The 24485-nt window shown below is 30.6% G+C and overlaps 2 protein-coding genes across 18 annotated transcripts in view; one reads left to right on the top strand and one right to left on the bottom strand.

Moving 5' to 3' along the window:
- Positions 1-24485, bottom strand: part of LOC127731659 (tight junction protein ZO-1-like) — a 611031-nt gene that overhangs the window by 268714 nt on the left and 317832 nt on the right. The gene's annotated exons all lie outside the window — the stretch shown is intronic.
- LOC127731663 (leucine-rich repeat-containing protein 15-like) overlaps positions 1-24485 on the top strand; it is a 286215-nt gene that overhangs the window by 195187 nt on the left and 66543 nt on the right. The window contains exon 1 of one of the 16 annotated variants that reach the window (XM_052240439.1): positions 4324-4446. The exons of 14 other annotated variants lie outside the window; for them this stretch is intronic. In XM_052240439.1, the coding sequence (XP_052096399.1) occupies positions 4438-4446 (9 nt within the window). In that variant the 5' untranslated portion in view covers positions 4324-4437. Of the gene's footprint in view, positions 1-4323; positions 4447-21772; positions 21932-24485 lie in introns of those variants that run through there. One more of the 16 variants, XM_052240441.1, reaches the window with a different exon arrangement.

The following is a 24485-nucleotide window of genomic DNA, read 5'->3' as shown; positions in this document are numbered from 1 at the left end:
TTGTGGTCTTTTGTTACTTTTAAAGTGCTCATTCTGTATTTGTTAAATTTGTCAGCTTTATTATTATGTAATCTTAATTCTTTGGCAACCTGTAAACATTGTCTATCTTTAAAATGTATCGACTGAAGTTAAGTCTTCAGTCGGAGTCAGCCTTTTGAACTGACACAATCCGTTCATTTAAAGGGCGAATAAAAATCCATACTGAAATTCATCGTTTGTATTCGCTCTACCAGTCTGTGAGTTAGTTCCGCCATTTGGTTTTTGTTTTATAGACAGGGGACTAGTCGTCGGTCACTGTCTTTCATTTCGGCATCTTCGTCAGTTTCAGCAACAGAACCTGTTGCACAGTATCAAGCATTCCCGTACATCATCGTTGTCACAATATTTGCGATAGTATTTTATCTATTAAACAGTCCACTTAACGTTTAATGGGCATTTTCTCGTATCCCTTGAAGAGATGTAGCTAGCCGGTGTTCTAGCTTGGGAATGAATTTCCACAAGATCTAAATTTTCAGATAGACAGTATAATTCCTGTGGTCTTATCACTGCGACAGCTGCTCATTAAAAAATTAGGCGAAGTTTGTGTAAATAATAAGGCGGTTTTTCGGATTTTTATGAAATTTGAACGCCTTTGAAACTCAATAAACTGCATCTGAATACATTAAAAGTAAAATATGTACCATTTATCTTTTTCAAAGATACGATCGATTTAAAAATATATGAAAAGGATCTATAAATGTATAGAATAAACATACAAAGCATTGCTAAAACACATTAAATGCACTTTCACACGGATTCGTTTTCCCTCAGTAAACATCAATATAGTCTATGTACGTGCAGTGATAAAACGCCGAAGAGCAACACTAGAGTCAGTTCATGATCACGTCAGACTGCAATATCGTAATAAGTCATATTTTTCATACATCACTTAAACGGCCAAGATTAAAAACCGATCTGTTGACCGCCTAATGTTTTCATATCTTTTAATTGCAAAGATGCACAGCGATGATCATTTTAAAACAAAATTCGGTGAACAATTTTATTATGTTTTTGCCCATTTTTTACCTACATGAAGTAAATGAATAAACAATAATGAATAAATTGTATCTCTACAATCTACATGTTAAAGCTACATGTACCATTTTTTTTTTCTTATTTAGAGGCAGTCTAACGATATCTAAATGCATACAAAATTTCGTAAAATTTCGAAATATTGACCTGTTTTCCCCTGATACTCCTTGATAATGGTAACTTGGCCTTTATTTTTTATAACATATTTCCTAATAAATTTACGCTTACTCTACGCACTGATGAACCATGGAATATTTTCTAGAATTTCCATCAAAATGAGGGATGTTAGATTTTGTTCATTCTTAGTTTTTGCTTGTTATTAGATAAGTCATTTATTAATTGTCAAATTGGATTCCATGGTAGCATCCATGCGCTTAGTTATAAAGGTAAGAATGGCAGAATGTAAGGCTAAAATAGCATGTCTCATCACTTTATTCTCAATAAACAAATAGTGTTTAGGTATAATTAAGTAAAGCGTGTTGTTCAATATCTTTTATTATTTCTAAAAACATATAATTAAAATATTAATCAAAGCTGCTCTGTTGCTATGGTAACCACTAAGTTATAACCTATATATATTTTAGTTTTTTCCTCAAAATTTAAAAAAAAGCGATTTTTTTGCCATTTTTTTCTTATGTATCCTAATAACATTACATTTTCCATTAGTTTCAAATGGAACAGGATATATTTTTTCTGCAAAATAATGAAAAAAGAGTGTGTTTTTTTTTTTATTTCTAATTTTGTTTTCCACAATTAAAAAACTGCTAATTGTAAATTACTTTAGGATAAAAGTTTCCCTGGAATGAAAGGGGGAAGGACCAATTTTTTAAGGTTGAATTGTTGAAGAATCTGTGTTGCATTATTGTATTGACGATTGGTTTTTTTTTCAATTCATTGTCAATTACAAATCTAAAAAATCTACTTTAGATGTTCATTCGATTTCTGGAAAAATGCAAGGTAACTATGTTACATTTTGTAATCAAGAAATATGGGAATTAATGCCCATTATCCTGCAAACTAGAAATCAATGAACAATGTATAAATTGACGGTACGATAAATTATTCATTTATTGGTGCTTAAACTGCCATCGCAAATTCTAAATGGCACCTTATCATTATAGAATCTTTAACTAGTAAATCGGTTAGCATAAGTGCCGATAAAACAATGTGTTACATGGTCAAAGACAAAGCTTTGTTCGTAATCATTTATTTTTTTAAGAGTCAAGCTTGCAATTGCTTGAAAAAATGCATCAACAATTTCAATGAATAAAAAAGTAAATATCAAGTCCTGAAATCTAAAAGTTATATTTCCTTTTTAAAATAGTTAATTAAATTATTTAATTTTAATACTCACATACATAACGCAATAATTGAAAAAAAAACGGTCTAAAAGGAAAAGACAAAACCTTGGTGATCAATTCTTTTCTCTCGTAAGAAACAACTTATATAAGATATTCAATCTATGTACAGCATCAATCGTGTCAACTTCACGTCCAGTCAATTTTCCCCGATGAAACTGTTCAGTCAAATAATCTCTAACATTCTTTGCAAATCTCGCATTCCTTCTTTCTTTTTTATAGCCTAACCTTCATATACACAAACAACAGTTCCTACATGTCCGTCTATGAATCTATTTACAAAATAGTACTAAGTCCAGTGAAAACAGAAATACTAACTGGACTTTTCAAATGGGAAAGAGTCTTACGTATAGGAAGATGAATTCAAAGACTCTTAAAAATGTTCAGGTGGAAACTAATGCATTATATTTTGCCAAAAGAGGAGATGCTTTTTAAGTGGAAAATTTCACCAAACAATTTTTGTTCATACTCCAATAAACTAGATAACTATAATTATTTGTTCATAACATGTTCATATAAAACATTATGGGAATCAATGAAAGATTTACTTAAAAAAGTCTGTATTGACAGACATGTAATATTTCAAATAAATTAATAAAATAAATTAAGCAAGTAAATATACTAATCAATTAATTACAATCTGTAATCAGTATACTCATACCTTTAATTCATCAATACAAGTCATATAATATACATAATACAATACTATTAACTAAATATAGAAATATACACAATTACTGTAAAACCAGTCTACGACACTGTAATAAAGGTCGACCGCGATGAAGGGTCAAATATTTTGAATGTCAATTGAAAACTAGTGTATTATGAATAAGGACATGTATGTAGGCTTGCAATAAGGTAGCTTTTAAATAGTGTATGATATGGTTCTTTAATGCTCGGAGAGAGTATCACTTTATCTACGAGGTATTGACTTAAACGTCAGCATGTTTACCGAATATGCCTGCAAATGAATAAATCCCACACAGCCAAGTAAAAGCCTCATTTTGGCAAAGGTTTTAATGCTGGTCGAAAAAACACAAAGTTTCCGTACCCAATCAATCTTTTGAGTTGAAGAACTCGAAGTCACGGTAAAAATTAAATTATATGCACATTTATCGATGAACGTACACTATAACTCGGTTCGTGTGCTTTGATCATTAATTGTTTTTAAATTTACTTTAACTTTTTAAAGTAAACATTTAAATGTAAATCCCAATAGTTTGAAACTTTTTTATCTGATACTCGTGAAATGTTAATTTAAAAAAAATTTAAATGTAGCGTATTGCCTTGATTTTCAATTACTTATTCGCATGATACATACAGTTTGTATCATTTCAATTATAAAAAAGAAAAACAAATATCCATATAAAAATGCTTCACATGTTTATGATAGTTTTTAAACAATCGTTACAGGAGGTTTTATTTGACGATGCCTACATTTACACTTTATGATTGGTTGGCATTCAACAGTAAGAATCGAATATAAACAGTTTTCGTGATAATAAGGCTTTCCTGTGATGCTTTGATAGTCATGTGAAATATGTTAGACACATCTACGAGCAATTTTGAATAGTACATCGATCAAATTCGCACATATTCATATTATCTATCAAATTATGCATATAGATTAATAGAGAAAGATATAAAGCAAGAAATGTAAAGAAGAACAGAGTAAATATTCAATAGTTTGCAAAATGTTTAAATATATTACATGTGATCAACGATTTTAAACAGACTTACAAATAATAATACGTTTAATAACATATTTTTACTAATGTGTATGTTCATTATTGTTATATTACCCTTTAACAATACATTGATAGTTTAAAACAAAATTCGTACAAGGACATGCGTGACAAGAGATATGCAGTGATTGAATATTTACCTTTTTCGCGTGAAATAAAGATTATATAACGTCTGGATTTTTCTATATGTGTTTACATTAACAATGACATAAACTTTAAAGGAAAGAATATAAATATTAGTAAACAAACCTTAAACCTTTAACATGAAACAGGTAAGAACTTATTTGTTATGCTTTTTGTATGAATTCAGTTATTTACATTTATTATTAAATTCCTCAACATCTTCAAATGTCATAATAATAAGAGACTAATACAAGTTGCATTTACAAATAATAGTATTAACTTTGACAAACTTGAGAGTTATTTGCCTTAATGAAGATCTTAAAAGGAGGAATAGGAAAACAAATGTAAATAGGCAGTTTGTAACGTGGACTAAGCATGACGGCAAACACCATTTACACCCTATACTGATTTCTAAAACAAACGGCGAATAACTTGTGTTTCAAGTTGATTAAACACTGCAGTTCTTGGTTAAAAATGTGCTCAAGTAGCTTTGCAAATATAAATCTCTTTTCTTTTTTTTAAATACGAAAATATCGTATTTAGTCCTGGTCAATTTTAATCATAATTTTCATCGACTTTGCTAAATACATATATATATTTAAAATTAATCAACAAAAGAAGACTTTTGATATTGTGTATTTTACCTCGCGATCGTTATTAAACACATTGTAGTCTTAAACCGTCATGTTGATCAAAACACCATCTGAAAAGTCTGAAAGACGAATAATTGAGTCATGATCAGTATTTCGGTGAATTTTTTATGTATTTCACTGCGGTAATTTTATTTCTATTCAAACAATTCGATTGCAGTCAATTCAGTACTGTTCAGTAACTGTTCAGACAATTCAGTATGATGGTGATATGCAAACATGAATAAAACTTCTGAACAGTCGTAACATAGACTGAACAGCAACCTAATTATCTGAACATTACTGAATTTACCGCAGCGGATCAATCTAAAATTTGACTGAAAGACTCGAAAAAACCTAATGATTTATTGTTTAGTATTTTAAGATCACAATTGGATTACAAGTGGATGCAAGTGCTAATTTAACATATGAATGATGAAATCTAAATTTAGTTATGTTTAAAAACCCATACCAACAAGTAAAGTTACATTAGCTAACTTCCTTTACTAGTAACCAAATTTTGACCATGATTTTCAAGTTATTTATTGTTTTATATGCCATAATAAAAGTTAATTTTTTTTGTAGCTTTTAAAATAAAGTTTTTATTTAGCTAGGTTCATTACGTTGACTGGATATTTTGATAAGAAAATTTTATGCAGTTTTCATTTATTTGTTAAACTATTTTGTCATATTTTTTTAATATGTCTAGACCGGCCTATGGTTGTGGGCAAATCCGACAGAAAAGATTCCCTAAAGAACAAGCTGTAGTCCAAGTCATGATGTCGGGACCATGTGTTGTTTGTTCTTGTTTTTGGTTTGGAATTACTCTGGGATTATTCATTAATGTGATATGTATAACTATCCAGTAGGCTTTTGCAATTATAATTATTCCCTTCTATATATTATTCAGTTGACTGTTCATCCCTTGTGCAATGTGAAACGAATAAGACTTTTCTTTGTGTTTGTGGTGTAAGTGATCTTTATCACACGATGAACAAAATGTTTGATTTCTTCACTCTGCACCATAAGTATGGCATTTGACTCTTCAATATATAGATTTGAATGTCACATACTTTACCTTAATATAATTCTAAAGTGTCAAGCCCACTCAACACTCAAGTAGGAGATGCATTCACAATTCGGGCAATTCTTAATCCAAACATAGAAAAACCTTTCATACCATATGATCAATTTAGAACATGTCATACCAACTTATTAGGCATCGATATATATCTCCGTCACGATAAAAGTACAAGATAAAATATATCATTACACTCTGTAAATGTTTATCCCGGGGACTGTAATTACATCATATGAATTTCCTATAAATTTCGAGGCATTTATAATCAGTTTCTTAAACCTTTATTATTCATAAATTTAACGTTATTCAAAAAAAAAAGAATAAGATGAACGATATAATGGGCCCTGAGATTGGAAAAATAAAACTGTGAATTCTTTCAATATGAAGGGAGAAAAAAGACGTATCAAAATAGACGTTGATAGACATTTAACAATTTTTTTTTGGCATAACATCCTTGTATCACATTATTGTTTTATTGGCAAGGCGGAAGCGTTGTAATATTCAAATGATCCCAGCTGGATTCTAAGTCCATCGATGTAGTAGATTTACATCACAGGCAAAAACATATATGTGGCACAAGATTGAAGATGTAATACAAATGTGTATAATAACTACCGACAACAATTGTGTTGTATTTGAGTAGACATTCACAATTCCACTTGACCGCTTTAATAAGGTTATTATAATAAATGCATTAAAACGCAAAAACAAAACCCACATAAATCATAGTAGACATACGAAACATGTACACACGGCGGTAACTTCGCGTGTAATTTTGGCAACAATAATATTCCGATGTTAAATCTTATCAATTGATTCAGAAAATCAAATCATGCTACCAAAAAACAAACAAAAATTAGGGGATTGCATTAATTCCAAAAAGAGCGAGATCGAGTGAGTGCTTCTGATGGATAAGCGTCACGCGCGTTCTGCATTCATATCGACAGTTGAATGTTAAATTCGAATGATGACATATGTTGGAATTTGAAGTCGAATGTTGATTGCTGAAAACTGAATATCGAATGTTATATATAGAACACGTTGAAATTGTAAGTTGAAAATTTTAAATGTTGAATACTGCAATGATGATTTCAATGCATAAAATATAATGTGAAATCGTTCAACGGGTGCCACATGTGGAGCAAGATCTGCTTACTCTTCCGGAACACCTGAAGTCACCCTAGGTTTTTGGTGGAGTTCGTGTTGCTCAGTCTTTAGTGTTCTATGTTGTGTGTTGTGTACTATTGTTTGTCTGTTTGTCTTTTTCTTTTTTAGCCATGGTGTTGTCAGTTTATTTTCGACTTATGAGTTTGAATGTCCCTTTGGCATGTTTGGTATCTTTCGCTTTTTTTTAAATACTCGCACGTTGATTTCAAATGCCAACTGTTAAAATCGAAATTTAAGATCTCAGTCATGTATGTTAATTGTTGAATGTAACGACATTGATCGAATATTTATGAGGGGCCTGATGGGTTATTTTCGTTCTTCGTGATCGGCGCATTTTCGCTATCGTGATCCGTTTTTTTTTTTTTTTTATATTTTCGTGATCCGTGATCATGGAAATTTATTTTCTGTGAATCGTGATTGACAAAAAAATCAACTCGTGAATCGTGATGAGCCCCCCATCAGGCCCCTCATTTATATTTGAGTCGATCATTTCTAATCGTGGATATCTAAGTAATCTGTGATTCGTTTGTCTATAAAACAGCGTCAATCTGCATCTATAGATGTGAAAAATAAATAAAATATATCCTGAAGATTTATCACAATACCCTGAAAAGTAAAATAAAAAATGAACTAAAGTTAAGAAACAACCAACAGGCTTGCGAAAGAGGACCAAAGCAAGTAACATATAGACTTAACTGTTCTGTATATATATATATACATCTGGTTGGTAGATTCTTATAGACTCTGTATATATATATATATATATATATATATGTCGCATATAAAATTTTTAAAGAATAGATACAATACATTTCCTCTTCCTTTTTGCATATAATGGGCATATCATACTACATCCTGACCTTAATTCACTAGGATTGCCAGTGTTCCTATCAAAGGTCTGTGGTTTTCTACGGGCACTCCGGTTTCCTCAACCAATAACACTGGCCGCCACGAAATAGCGCAAAATTTCTGAAATTTGTGTCAACACCCATACACCAATCAATCAATACTACATCCTGTCGATACTGTTTACTTATATTTTGCCATTGTACAATATTCAGACAGTGTGTTGCGTCTTTACGCTATATAAGATGGATTTATACTAATTGTTACTCTAGTGTTAGAGAACATAATGCATTTATCAATTTTGTTTGGCTTTAGACTAAATTTTGAACCTCGAGTTCTCCTTTATCGGTCGTAGTGTCTTATTGTGTAAGATGTTTTTGTGCTCCGTACAACTATTTTGAGAAAAGTCATTTACAACTAATGTATACAGTTTGTTCTTATATTGTGCTATTACACCACTGTCCCGAGTTGAAGGAGGGAATTTGATGAAGTGGGGTGGAATGTTTTTGTTTTTTTTTTTCGTTTGAATTGTTTTACATTTTGCTATGCCTTTTAAAGCATTACGTTATGAGTTTTACTCATTGTCGAAGGCCGTAGGTTGACCTTAACTTGCTTATATCCGTGTCACTTGAACTATTGTGGACGGTCATAAAAACATCTACCTTATTTTTATATATATACTCCGATAGGACAGATAATGATTTATAGTGGTTACTAGGAAATATCATGCGAGGTATTGTACGTCAAGGAATACTTGTATGCACTAGTATCGGTATTGGTATAGTAAGAAAAACGTAAAAACACAAATGCGCTTTCGAGAAGATTGAACTCGTTGCATGGAGATATTCATACGTGTTTGTTTCTTTACCAAGTTAATGGGAAACACAATGAACTATATTGTTTGACCTATTTGTTTAAATTTGTGGTTATAACAGCATCGCTCAATTTTTTTCATGATGTCAAAACTGCATGCTCTTATTTTTATCTACACTTTCCTTCACGGTTTACTATTTATGTCCTTCTTAACCAAAGAAAACATATTAAATATAATATTTTTGCCTTTCAAATTCAGTCAAATACTGTAGCATTTCAAGTTTCATTTTTTATGTTTCATTTTTTCCCCTAGAAATCTATAATCATGAACAAATAAACTGAATTAACTATTCTGTATAAAGTAATACTATACTTAAAGACAATACATTGATACAATTTCAACCAGGTCTTGGGCACCTAGGCAGGAAACATTTCCAGACACACATGTATTTGTGAAATTAGTGTTTCTGTACCTACAATGTATAAGTTCAACTAGACCAAAAGGGTTCTGTGATGTATTGCCGTTACTTTTGATAATTCGTCTGAAAACTTTTTAAATCTTCTGCTACTAGAAACAAAATTAGCCAGAATTTTCAAATGTGAAGGTACTTCACCAAATTATGTTTTTTTTTTTTTGGTGTGCATCTAAAATATGTAATGGTTGCAACGGTAACATGTATTCTGGTTACCTGAAATTGCAAATATCTTCTGATGAATTTCTTTGCATATTTAGAATATTGTAGAAATAATCAATAGATAGCCTAAACCAATGTTGACTTTATGTTGCCAAATACAAGATACCCAGAACCAATGAACAAGGTTTTTCAAAAAACTATGAGAAATGTATACACAGTTTCTACTCAGAAGTTGTCTCATATATTTAAACAATTTGTAACTCGGGTATTAGTATTAATGTATTAGTATCTGTCATTATGAATGCCTTCGGACACTTTTCCTAATTTCGGGTCCTAAATGGTTTTCAGCTTTATACTTTATTTGCCCTTTTTACTTCATTGATTTCAGTGTCAATGGTGAGTAATTTCTTTCAAAATACAGTCATTTAAAAAACCAATACCAATACCCTCCTCCTCCCTCCACAAACAAATGAAGCGTCTCCAAATCTTGAACATTATGATTATATATTGAATAAATGACACTGTCATAGTTATTTATTAACAGCCGCCCAAATTGCCCTGGACAAGTAAAATTTAAAGTTGAAAAGCACAAAATCTGTTCTTCATTAACTCTTTTATTAACAAATAAATTATCTCATCGTACCAGACTTTCATATGTGTTCAAGGTCGTTAAAAACCCTTTAGTAGTAACAAACAATCATTACTTTAATATCTCCTGACAACATTGATAAGCTTGGTATATTGTTAGTATTTTTCTTTCTAAATATAAAAATAAAAAAATGATAACCCATTAGAGTAAAAATCAGCTGTTGACGCCTTCTGTGATGGAAACTACCTGATACACACTAAGATAAATTTGAGATCATCTTAACATTGTTAATTCTAATAAACATTGAATAAAAAATAAATGAATAAATATTTGAAAAATGTATGTTTTTATAAATAATTTTAACCTGATTATTATGAGCTTTCTCAAAGTTCAGAACTTTTATTTAAGGGAGCAAAATGCAAAACAATCAATAATAGTTGTGTATAAGAAAAAACCCATTTTTTGACCATCTTTTTACCAAGGAAAAATAAGCTGATATATAGATAAAGAAGACCATACAATAACCTACATAGGCTTAAATAATATCCCTTGAAGGCAATAACGCATAAAACCAGCTTTTATAGAAATAGGGAGATGTGGTATGATTGCCAATAAGACAGCTATATACCAAAGTTCAACTGAATAGGATGTAAGCAACCATCGTCAATCGTACGACCTTCAACAATGTTCACTGGTGTTAATATGTCTTTTGATTGAGTTCGGCCATTTCAATTGATATTTTATAGTGTGTCTTTCTATGTTGTGATGTTACACTATTGTTTCAGATAAGGGTGAAGGTTTGGTACCATTGAAACGTTTAAACCCGCTGCAATTGTTTGCACCTGTCTTAAGTCAGGAATCTGAAGTTCAGTAGTTGTCGATTGTTGATGTGGTTCATAAGTGTTTCTCGTTTCTCGTTTTTTTTTATATAGATTAGACCGTTGGTTTTCTCGTTTGAATGGTTTTACACTAGTAATTGTTTGGGCCCTTTATAGCTTGCTGTTCGGTGTGAGCCAAGGTTCCGTGTTGAAGACCGTACTTTGACCTATAATGGTTTATTTTTATAAATTTTATTTGGATGAAGAGTTGTCTCATTGGCACTCATACCACATCTTCTTATATCTATATATGAGAATAATAATGAAAAATAGATTGTAGATTAAACAATGCAAAATTGTTTATTTCCCGTTCAGTGATCATGACGGCGAGACAATTACTACAAACATCAACGAACCAGAAATAGATCCTGGTTATTGAAAAATGAACCGACCTGTTTAAAAATAAATTTGAAACTTTCTGGAAATCTTCGAAACATGAATACATTCAAAGATAAAAAGGAATTCTGATACCTGACAAAAACTAAAATAAAGACATTACAATAACTGTTTCAACGAAACTCATCTTAAATTAAAATGAGGTTAAAACGTTGGAACATGAATAAAAATCTCTATTTGAAAGCAACAAATTCTAAATGAGGTTGAAAAACTGAAAAATGATACATATAAACATAAGGAGATGTAGTATGATTGCCAATGAGACATCTATCCACCAAAGTATATCAATATTACGAACGAAAACCAGAAGCTGCACACATAAGATCAAAAATAAATTGGTATGAAAAAGGGGGAAAATCCAAAAACTATTTTTTTAGATTAGAAAAATAACCAGGACAAGAAAATTTATGGTCCAAGATAAAAGCCGAAAATGGCACATGAAAAAAAATATCAATGAAATCTTAGGCGAAAACTTAAAATATTATGAGAAACTTTTACTTCGGGGGTTGTAATCGAGAGGCTGGGGGGAAATTACTACAAAATATAAATAAAACTCTCTCTGAAGTAGGAAAACGTTTCTGTGATATTGAAATTTCGAAAGATGAAATTTTCAAAGCAATTAAATTAATGAAAAGGGATAAATCACTAGGGGAAGATGGCATAACTGCAGAATGGTATCAGGAGTATTGGTTTTTGATACAGAATGAGCTTACGCAAAAATTAAAAGAAACATTTTTTTTATTAAACTCTTCCCGAATCGCAGAGACTTGGAATGATAACCTTATTATATAAAAGTGGGGAGAGGGAGGGTATTAAAAACTGGCGACCAATAACATTATTTAATGTTGACTTAAAAATGTGCTCAACAATTATGGCTGAACGTTTGAAAATTGTTCTTTCATCAATTATAGAAACAGAACAAAAAGTGTTTGTTAAGGGCAGAAATATTTTCGATTCTAATAGAATGCTTGAAGATATTTTCGAATTTACAGATATGGAACATGAGGAAGTATCCATAATTTTCCTAAACCAAACTAAGCTTTTGATTATGCAGAATGGGATGGTAAGTTGCGTGTTTTGAAAAATCTCAATTAGGGGAAATTTTCCGGGAGTGGGTTAAAATGTTACAATGCTAAAACTTGTTTAATGACTAACGGTTTTCAATCAAGATATATCCCCATTTTTAGATCAATCCGTCAGGGCTGTCCAATATTGTCTATATATTTTACAGGCCGAGCCTATGACAGCCACAAATAGGACTAATCCAAAAATTCAAGGAAGCAATTTACCTCACCCCTACACAGAAATTCAAAACTAAGACAATAATGCAGACGATACACATTTTTTTAATACAACAGATGAATCAATCGAGGAACATTTAAGGTTTGAGAAATATACGAGAAAGCATCGGGAGCTAAGATAAATTATGAAAAGACTGTAGGGGTATATTTGGGTCGTTGGAAAAATAAAACACCAAAATATAAAAAAAATAGGTGGTCAAGTGAACCAATTAAAACATTTGGAAGTTATGCATGGATACAGTGTTAATATAGAAGCTATATGGTTAGAAACAATAGAGAAAATTAAGGCGTGTCTTGGGGTTTGGAAATCTCGTGACCTAACAATCAAAGGCAGGGTCTTAATATTTAAATCATTTATTATATCTAAAATAGGGTTTGAAATCGAAATGCGAGGAATACCTGAAAAATTTAAAAAAAGAATTAAACAACATCATGTGAAATTTTATATAGGAGTAAAAAGTAAATTTAATTAAATGGGACGTATGTTGCTTACCAGTATAGGAAGGGGGTGGGTATGATCAACATAGACTCATTAAGTCTAAACAAATCAAAAGTATGCAAAAGATTTTGAGATCAGAAAACGATAACTGGAACACGATAGCCAAATGGTGGTTACAGAAATGTGATATCAAACATAATTGTGAAAAGTTTTTACAAAATGTTCTGATTTAAAAGGATTACAAATGGTCTAAATTGTTAAGTATACAAAGTCAAATAAACAGAACGATATCCTTAACAAACAATTTTTTGGAAACATAAAAACTCAATATAACAGAAAACCTATTTCCTTTGCTACATCGGCAAAAGTGGAATTCATACAATTAAAGACATTTGGGATGAAAAAACGAAAAATATCAAAAGCGACTACTTTATATACAATATCCTTAAAAATAAAAGAAACTGGAATTTAGAATGGACAAGACTAAATTAGCTATTCCAAAATCGTTAAAGGACAGACTAAAATCAATCTACAACCCGAACCAAAAAAAAAATGATTATTACATAAATATCTTTGAAAGTAATCCAATATTCGTTAAATTTAGTTATAGTTCCAAACTGTGAAATAAAATGGAATATTCAGTATAATTCGGGATTACCTTGTAAAACAGATATGGGTAAATTTAAATAAAAATTTGTCCTCTAGGAAAGCAAATCAAACAAGCTGCAAAATTGTTCATAACATTATCTACACGGAGCAAAAACTATTTAGAATGGGCAAATCCAAATATGGTAAATGACTTTTTTGTAAAACATCTTTTTCACAGCTGTAACATTATAAAGGTTGTTTGGGAACATATTTTTGATGCTTTTAAAAAAGTATAACATGCTGAATATTACATTATTAATTAATAAAATTTAATGATCTAATAATTAAATTGATTTATTGCATTCAAAATACATGTATTTGTTTATTGAGTTTCGATTGTACAGTCAGTCCATTGTTTACGGTTTGCCATTTAAATCTTTACAACCATATATTTAAACATACGAAAGAATATGCTTTGAAGCGCCTCGTGGACTTTTGTCATATATAAACACGTGTTCCCGCTCAATTTTCATTCAATGATTATTTCTCAACAGAATTGCACAAGGATAGGACCAGAGCGTAAATAAGATAAGTTGGTTAAGTTTATCCGTTATACTTTAGATATGTTTCCTTTTATTCATTTTAATTTACTATAATAATTTGGTTTATATTTAAAGAGCAAACCTTTTTTACCTGTGAGTTGAAATTCTGTGACGATAAAGTAAAACGGGTAACTTTAAGTTTAACACGTGTTCGCATGTGTTCGTATAATTATATGTTTCTCTTCACGTTCATTATTAAATTAATGAATTGTTTAATGTCACTTTAATTAGATTTATATATATATATATGTGCTTATTTATGACCATTCATTTTCATTTACTTATGGTTCTTGCATTTAATTCACAGTTCTATCGGTAAGTTTTTGTTTCTATTTTACCATAGTAGCAATAAATATGCTCATGTATAATTAGCTATGGAATACTTGTGTAGGCTTGCTGACAATTATACGCTTAGTTACATTATTTTAATTTATGTTCTTTACCTGCACATAATTCAGGTACTAAATTGACACTGAAATACCGGTTATTCAAGTTAATGAAGGCCCGATTATTACAAATGTGACGGCATTTATTTAATTATAAATACAACTGCTGTTTAGTTTGCTGCATGTTATTGTGCATATAAAGCTTTCTTTAAATTTGATTCAATAAATTGATAATGATATTATTCCTGTAATGATGTTATGGAACACACGATTCTTACAAATGTAATGGCATTTACAACTGCCGTTCAAATTACTGCTGGTTATTATACACTTATAGATGTCTTAAGAGGCGTACATTATATACACATTTATAATAGTATATATTTAAGGTACGGAGCATTTTATCTATATACAGCCGAGGCATCAATGTAATGTTTCATAAATTAAAACATCTTCATATATTTATGAAAACAATATACTTATAATGACTTCATTTTATAAAAGAATAGAAGAAATGAAGTAAGCCGGAGATTAAGACCAAGGGTAAACAACGTTGGAGTTCAACGACCTGCTCCTCGTGAAGTACCAGCACCAGAACAGGTACCCGTTCCTGAGGAAGTTGTCCGAGTGGTAAACAGAGGAAGACACGGAAAAAGAAGGCGTGCAGCGCCCGAGCTTCAACAACCAGATCAACCTGTGGAGCCCAGTAATCAACCTCCACCTCAGAAACAACTGAAAACTACGGCAGTTCACGCTCAACCGGGTAATACTTTAAATACTACTGTCCTTTGTTTATACCATGTTCTAATGAAATTGACATAATTATTTCTCAGCAAATAATAGAGAAAATTCGGAATTGTAAAAATGTTGATTTTGGTACTCTTCTTCAACAAAATAGTCAATATTATAGTAGTTTGGACCAGAAACAAAGCGTAATGGTTAAAAATGGAATGCTTGTCATTTCTCATTACCCTTCAAAGGACAATACAATAAATACCATTAAATTATGGACTGAAGCATTTGCAGTTTTTTTCTAAAATACTTCTTCAAAAACATGCTGGCTTAACACAAGACTTGTTTACATACATGTTAATCATAAGAGTTTTTATATCAGATGCACATTTTGACAGAGTTTACCCGTATGATAGAAAATTTAGATTAAGTGTATCACTAAAACACTCTAAATCTTTGTCTGAGATTGATGGCTTTCTTTGGTTGAAATTCATTGTAAAGGGATCGCAAGGCACACCTAATCCTGTAGTCTGCCAGGCTAACTTACAAAAACATTGTTATGACTATAACTTTAAAGGTTATTGTCAGAAATCTCAAGTGTTTTACAGACATAACTGTATGAAATGTTCATTACAACATCCAGTCTTATGTGTTAGATTTGATAGCTTACAAAGTAACCAAGGTTATCATAAGGGATCATTGATGCCACCTGTGTTTATCCAAATTAGATCTCATATGTCTAACCAGTTTCGACAAAACAGGCCTTCATTTGTTCAACAAATAGATATAGGTCACCAATAAACACAAGGTATTTCGTCCCTAGATTTAATCAAATGACATATAGTTAACTTTTCTTTCAGAATTGTCAAAGGATAAATATGATATTTGGAAGAAGAGACATTCAACTATTAATATTGAACAATTAAGATTATCCTAATGAACAGGACAAACAAATTTTGTTTATTGGTTTTAAATTTGGATTTAGATTGAATCATAATTGACCAAGATTTCCACTTGAATCAAAAAATTAAAATCTTTTTTGACAAATCCTATTGGAGCTAGATGTAAGATTGAATCTGAAATATCGTTATGAAGAATAGCAGGTGCTCTTTGTAAGAGACCAATATCATAAATAAAAAAAAAAAAAAACAGGTTTTTCGTCTGATTACCCATTTATCATATCAGCCATTGAGCAGCGTTAACGACTTCATCGATGAAAGGTTTACCTCTGTTAAATATTCTTCATTTGGTAATGCTGTTGATTACTTCCGGTTTATACATGAGATTTTGACTAACTTGGTTTTAAAATTGTAAATGAATACTACATAGACGAGGCAATGACATTGGGCTGCTCAATTTCATATGCTAAATTTGAGAAGTTTTTAGCCTTTTTGAATTGGTTTTAAAAATAAGTCTGGTTTAAATAATATAGACCACTATTTGGTAGAATTTTAATATTGTTGGCTAATCAGATTCTGATGAATGTGAACAACTGATGTTTCAGAATGATGAAATTTGCAAAGATATTGTAGTCTCACTTGCAAAAAAAAAAAAAAAAAATGAAGGTCCAACTACACTGATTGAATATCTGGGTCTTACAATTGATACTGTTAATATGCTTGTTTAAATTCCACATGAAAAGATTGAAGAAATTTTAAACAGAATTAATAATTTATAAGCCATGAAAAAAGTAACGTTAAAAGAATTGCAGTCAATATGTGGTTCATTAGTTTTCTGCACGAAGGCTATACCTGCTGGAAGAGCGTTTAGTTGTATTCGACCATGGACAAAGTGTCAAATCCGTTTCACTTTTATCTATTGATATGGAAATTATTTTTGGAACAGTATAATAGGATTTCGTATTTAAATGATATAGGATGGATATCAAATTTTTATTTTGAACTATATACAGATACTGCTGGTGAATAAGGTAAAGGGTGTGCAATTTATATTAATGCTCAATTGAGTGGCATAAAGAATGTAATAGTTCAGAAATAATTGAAGATATAACATATTTTGAAATCATTCCAATAACACTGGTTTGATAAATTATACAAGAAACATACTTTTTCCCATTGATAACCTGGCAGTAGTGAATGTTTTCAACAAAATGTCAAGAAAATATTAACTAGTTTCGTCCGTTTTTAGTTTAATTATTCACTGTTCACTAATTGGTAATTTTCAGTTTAAAGCTGTTCACATTTTGTCAAAGGACAATGCAATTGCTGATGCATTATCTCGTGCAAATTTTCAGAAATTTCAATGTCTGCACCACTTGACAGCGATTTTCCACATCCAATTCCAGTGGAGTTCTGGAACCTTTTAAAGATGAAGTGAATAAACTTTTAAGGCAATCTGTTTTTCAAATACAATGGATGTGTATGAAAATGCATCTATTCATTCATAAATTTCTGACCTGTTTTCGAATAGAGGAAAGTTGGCCACCTCCTGTTAATCATACAATTAAATTACATAGCTTTCATAAAAAGTTATTCCTATAACCTTCAAAAACATATCTATCAGGAATAAATCATAAGTTGAAAATGAATAATTGAAATGATTATAGCAAATCATTTATTTTGAAAATAATGTTTAAAGGTAAAAAAGTAAAAGAAAACCTATTACTGTTGATGTATTAAAACAACTTGAATTAATTCTTCAATGTTTGTAAATGTTTAGGGGAGGATTTGCTTAAGCCTTTTTTGGATTTATGAGAATTAGAGAAATCACAAAACTGATAATCATGTTTAAAAAAATTCAGATATTAAATTTGATGATATTAGTTCTAAAGTTTTTGTTACAATTATGTCTTCTAAGAAGGATCAAATTGGTTGTTCGACAAGTTTAATGTTGTCTTCAAATGATAATCATGATGAACATTGTGTTGTCAAAACATTAACAGATAACTTACAGTTACATACAAGTTGATGTGGGCAGGAATGTCCGGTATGTCACTATATAATTTTGTACCAATAGAAGAGAATGTGATACATGGTGGGGGTTTACCAGATGCTGTTTTGCTTCACTGTGGTGGCAATGAAATTAGACTTGTAAACTGTGCAAAAAATTTTATTTTATATTTAATTTATGCTAGATATAGTTGGACGTATGGTGAATGGAGTTAAATTATTTTTTCAAGCATATTACCAAGGTTGAAATGAAGATGTTCAAAAGATTTAAAAGCAATGGATGCAACCAGGAAACGTACAAATAGTTTGGTTCAATCACATTTAATTAAAACTGGGGGTTACACTATAATTCATTCTGATTTTGAAGTCAAACTCTTATCTTTGGATAGTCATGATGGAGTACATTTATCGTTTATTGGCAATGATATAGTTTTGAATTCTTTTCAAACTGCTTTAGAACAATTTGATAATATACCAAATAATTCTGTTTATCCGATGCATGAATGATGTTTGTTTATATTTGTTGTATGTTGAAATGAATAACAACTAGTTGATATATTTTCGTTTAATTTATGCTGCTTATTCAATTGTCATGGCGGATTAGCATTTGATTGAGAGTTCAATAAAATGCCAATTTTGGCAGTGATTTATTCAAATATTGTTCATCGAGCTGTTATGGATCTGCCCAGCAGCTAGAAATTATTATGCATTTACTGTTGGTTTTACCTTCAGTGACCAATTGTCATCAAGTTTTAACTTGTTGGCCAGTTTGTTGATGTTGGTTGTTTGTTGGTTGATATTGTTGAATATTGTTGAATAAATGCCATGACAAATAATAAGCCAAATTTCAATTGTTTGTTGTTTATATTATTCTGGCGAAGGAATGGAACAAAACAAATCTATAATTGTATATTTATTGCACAAATTGAATATGCAATAATAAAATTTAATGATCTAATAATTAAATTGATTTATTGCATTCAAAATACATGTATTTGTTTATTGAGTTTCGATTGTACAGTCAGTCCATTGTTTACGGTTTGCCATTTAAATCTTTACAACCATATATTTAAACATACGAAAGAATATGCTTTGAAGCGCCTCGTGGACTTTTGTCATATATAAACACGTGTTCCCGCTCAATTTTCATTCAATGATTATTTCTCAACAGAATTGCACAACCCACCCTCCCTCCCTTTAATAAACAAAATTGCTGCTGTTTTAAGTTTATTTTTCAGATTACATGGTAAACAGATCCACATGTATTGAATATTTCAATTAGATTGTCATATATCATCAAAAATGTCGGACGTTTCAACATTCATCGGCAGATTCAATGAAACCTGAATATTCAAGAAATTTGCAGTAATAATAAAAAAAAAAAAAATGTCTATCGTCATGGCATTACGTTCTATATGGAAAGTGCGTTGGATGTCATCATCACATTAATTCAACTGGCAGTGATTTATTCAAATATTGTTCATCGAGCTGTTATGGATCTGCCCAGCAGCTAGAAATTATTATGCATTTACTGTTGGTTTTACCTTCAGTGACCAATTGTCATCAAGTTTTAACTTGTTGGCCAGTTTGTTGATGTTGGTTGTTTGTTGGTTGATATTGTTGAATATTGTTGAATAAATGCCATGACAAATAATAAGCCAAATTTCAATTGTTTGTTGTTTATATTATTCTGGCGAAGGAATGAAACAAAACAAATCTATAATTGTATATTTATTGCACAAATTGAATATGCAATAACTACACTGTTATTGGACTTAATATGATGAAAACTGCCTATGCAATATAAAGGTGTCAACTCGGCCAATACAGAATAACTCGGCCAATATAGATTTTTTTCTGTATTGGCCGAGTTCTGATCCGGCCAATACAGGATTTCGGAACGTCTCTAGTTTTTAGATCGAAAGTCACGATAAACACAAACTGAAAGTAAACAGTTGTTTGGAAGACGCAGTTTTCATTTACTCACCATAAACATGCTGAAACGTTCAGTATGGCATATATTTCAGGCTTAAGACGGTCACATTCATTTAAAAAGCATTTTGAAAGCAGACAATGGAATTATTTCAGGTTTGGGAAACGAGTAGATTATCACAAAGTTCATTTCTTGTCGACCTCATAATTTCACGATGGTACAAGTCGATTTACTGTTTACTTTCGCTTCTCATGTTTTGTAAACTGTCATTTATTTTTAAACCCGAACCAGGCATATGCATTCTGGAAGGGTGACCTGTAATTGTGCAAATCTTCGTTATTTAGTCAGTTGGCTTATGGATAGTTGTATCATTTTCAACTCCTACATTATTTTTCAGTTTGTTTCTGCATAACACATGCAATGGCAGTACCTTTCCAATTACTATATATGTGCTGTGTCTAAATTTAAATTGTAACACTTTATAGTGACTGGAAAGGGTAGAAAAATTCATCAGATGAGAAAATGCTGAAGACACCTGGAAACAACACCAGATCATTAGATAGAGCATCTTATAAAAAGAAACTGAGATTTGGATAGTTCCACTTCAAGGTGAAAATGTTTATCTCTTGTGAAATGAAATAAAAAAAATATTGTAACACTGTAGTTAATTAATAAAGATACTATTACGTGTATTTCTGTATTGGCCTTGTTATTGGTCCTCGGCCAGCTGCATTGGCCTTCGGCTTTGCCTCAGGCCAATACAGCAAGCCTCGGACCAATAACAAGGCCAATACAGAAATACTCACGTAATAATATCATAATATATATCCCGATGAGGGAAGAACTTATCATACTAGGAATGTACGATAGCCATAAAAATGTAACGTCATAACCAATACGATTCTGAATACAGTTAAATGGATTATTTGGAAACTAGGAATATAATCAAATATCAGTCTAAAAGTCTTACTTGCAGCCAATTGATATCATATGTAAAACAGGAACTGACCAGTTAAATTGAATCTATGAATATATCATTATCTTCATAAAAAGAAAAATATTCAGCTGAAATAAAACTTATTGCAAACCTTATACCTTAAATAAGTTACTTATTGATTTTGTACTTACATTCTTTTCCTATTTGCAACATTTGATACATCAAAAGACACACTATTATCTACACATTACCTTTACTTATAATTGACATATTAAATTTGTACTTTTAAACCCTGGATTACATTGAAATGTGTCGGTCAGTGATTTTGATAGGTCACATGCTCGACGTTGTTAATGCATTTACATGTATACTATATATCTGTCAGTGGATGTATCTTATGTAGAATGTTATACTGTTTAATCGCCAGGTTTGTTTGTGTAATGAATAAGAATGTAACTTATGTGTTAAATATAAAAAGTAGATTTTATTGTATAATAAAATCTACTGTTTATCCCTGAACGATGGAACATTGTACCCACAGGGCCCCTTATGTATACCTCCCTAGGTTATACAAGGTAAATTCTATTCAGGTGTTGTTTTCAATAAATGTATTTCAATTCTTAAAAAGAAAAAGGTAAAGTTGTATTTTTGACGAGTGCGTATTTCTTATTTGCAAATGCTTCCAAACAACTAATAATCATTCAACTGCTTCTAGAGGAAATCGAAGGATATATCTCAAAAACAATTGTAATTTAACTGGATCCAACATAGAAGTAAGTACTATTTTAAACTTTCCTTGCAATGATATCTTACGACTTCTTTTGATTTCTAAAATAGATGTATAATATTGTTTTTTTCTAGTGCATCACATGTCTTCGTGTCAATCGATTATTGATTTTTAATTTTAAGAATTGTCTCTATTATAAACAAATACATTTGTTTATTTCAACGACTACATAAATCCTCTTATACACTTGCATACTTATGGAAACTAAACTATTTTACAATCTCTGATACATTCATGAAGAAAAGGCGTTTAACATCCTGTATGATGGGAGACAGTCATTTGTTCAGCTTTACAAACTTGTTAAAGCACGTACCATTTGAACTTCATTTAAAATGGCACATCAGTTTATTCAGTTAAACGGAGAGGAATATCAGAAAGCTATGACTAAAATGGGGTAGCATATAAATGGCTATGACTAATATAGTGGAGGGGTTTCAAATAGGTATATTACTAAAATGGATGGAAATATTAAATAGCCATGACTAAAATGGAGTGGAATATAAAATAGTTATGAGCTTGTCTTTAAGGAGTACGTTTTACTTTTTACTAGTGAATATAATACGCAAGAAAAAAAAAAGTTACTAACAAAATTCATGTTTTTTATATAGACATTTAAAATGGTAAACATAGAGATTTTGTCATCTTGATGTTTACGTTTCTAATTAGTTCTAGAGCTTCAGAAATTAATATTTAATGCTAAAAAGCATCAAGAACTTTATGTTTGCATGTACCTTTATTGCCACTACATATACACATAAAAAAAGTTGTTTTAGTTCTGAAAATTTTTATTATTTTTCAGTACTGAACATTTCAGTCATTTTTCAGTGCTTAATATTTCACTCATTTGTCTATACTGAAAATGTTATTCTTTTTCATTTATTTAGTTCAGTATTTTGTGTTTTAACGTTTTATTTGCAATCAGTAATCTCAAATGCCTCTGGATGAGTGATGTTTATAAAATGTGAATCATCTCAGTAAAAATTTGCTTAAACTTTTTCGTCTGTAGAATAAAAGTGCAATAATTTTTTTATCAAATTAATGAAAATTCTCAACCGCGGTTTTTAGAAAATATTGTACACAAGGATGGGTCGGCGTTTTTATAGGAGATAGGATGAATATCAGAGAACAGATACTAAAATACTGTTCGCATTGTTTAGAAATTCCAAAATTACTACATTCTTTCAAAAATAAAGCACTGTTGTTTGCAATCAATTATTTTTATTTGCTCTAGATAAGTTATTCTTTAAAATAATTTAATATTATAAGGATAAAAGTACTAAACCTTTGTTTGTGTTGAATACGAATACAATAATCTCTTTATTTTAATAGAAATCAAGAACCGCCATTGAATTTGAGCAATTTTTGTACATCAGGATTGGTTGGTTTTGTTTTTTCATACAATGAGATGGATATCAGAGAAATCCACCACCAATAAAAACTAAACGCTTTCAGATATTTAAGTATGCTGAATGAGCATCAGCAATCTATTGCCCGCTCCATCGAAAGATTGATAATTTGCAGTTAGTTTATACATTCAAAATATGAATCAAAACCCTAAAGAATCATCAGACTTCACACAGAGCGCAACTGAGAGAATCAAAAAGTTGTGCCACTCTTTATATCATTGGTATGTTATATATAAAATAGTATCATTCGAGTATATATGTTTTAAGATAGTTTTTTCTGTTTGGTATTAAATTAATAATCAAGACCCATTTTGTTACATCTGGTGATCCGTTTATTTGGCAATCGCCATGGCATTCAGCAGGGTTTAAGAACATCCGTTGTTTGACCTGCTAGTCAAATGCAATTTGTTAAAATATACTTTTTCACTTTTTTGGTTTTTTGGAAGATGTTGTTTGTGCTGTATTTAGACCCCTCTACCAAGAAAATTGTTTGCATGCACACGTATAAAAATTGCGGTTTTTATCCAAAGCAATCATAGGTTTGAACGTTGTTTTCAATTTAGACTTGTTTAAAGAAAGTTATTTACTTAATCTATTCGTGTTTACTTAAGACACTGTTCTACATATGAACTTATCAAGCATCGATATGTATCTTCGTCATGGTTTAAGTATAATACATGATGAAAGATCATATAACATAATGTACAGATATATTTAAGGGATTAAAACTGTACACTGAAAATTTCGAGGCATGTTTAATCGGTTTCTTGAAATAAACACACCATTTGTTTGACTTTCATGTATCATCATCAAATGCATATGTGAATAATAAAAAAGAATGACGTATGGTAATTGATATAATATGTGCACTGTACGTGTAGTTTTTTGCTCCAAAATATGATATAACACGCAATCAATGTGTTATTGATGCTTAGTAATCTCCAACAACGTGTTTGAATAAAACTTTCAAAAATAGTATATACAGTTATGTGCTCTCTTTCAGAATATCAAATGTAAATGTTTTATAATAAATTTGGTTTTTTAACAAACATCCGGGATGTATGTCTATACAATACATGACATGCGAAGCGTAACAATTTTAAGTAGTTTACAAAATGAAATTTCATATATTTA

The sequence above is a fragment of the Mytilus californianus genome, unplaced genomic scaffold (assembly GCF_021869535.1).
Source record: "Mytilus californianus isolate M0D057914Y unplaced genomic scaffold, xbMytCali1.0.p SCAF_20, whole genome shotgun sequence".
NCBI lineage: Eukaryota > Metazoa > Mollusca > Bivalvia > Mytilida > Mytilidae > Mytilus > Mytilus californianus.
This window is presented reverse-complemented; position numbering and strand designations above follow the sequence as displayed.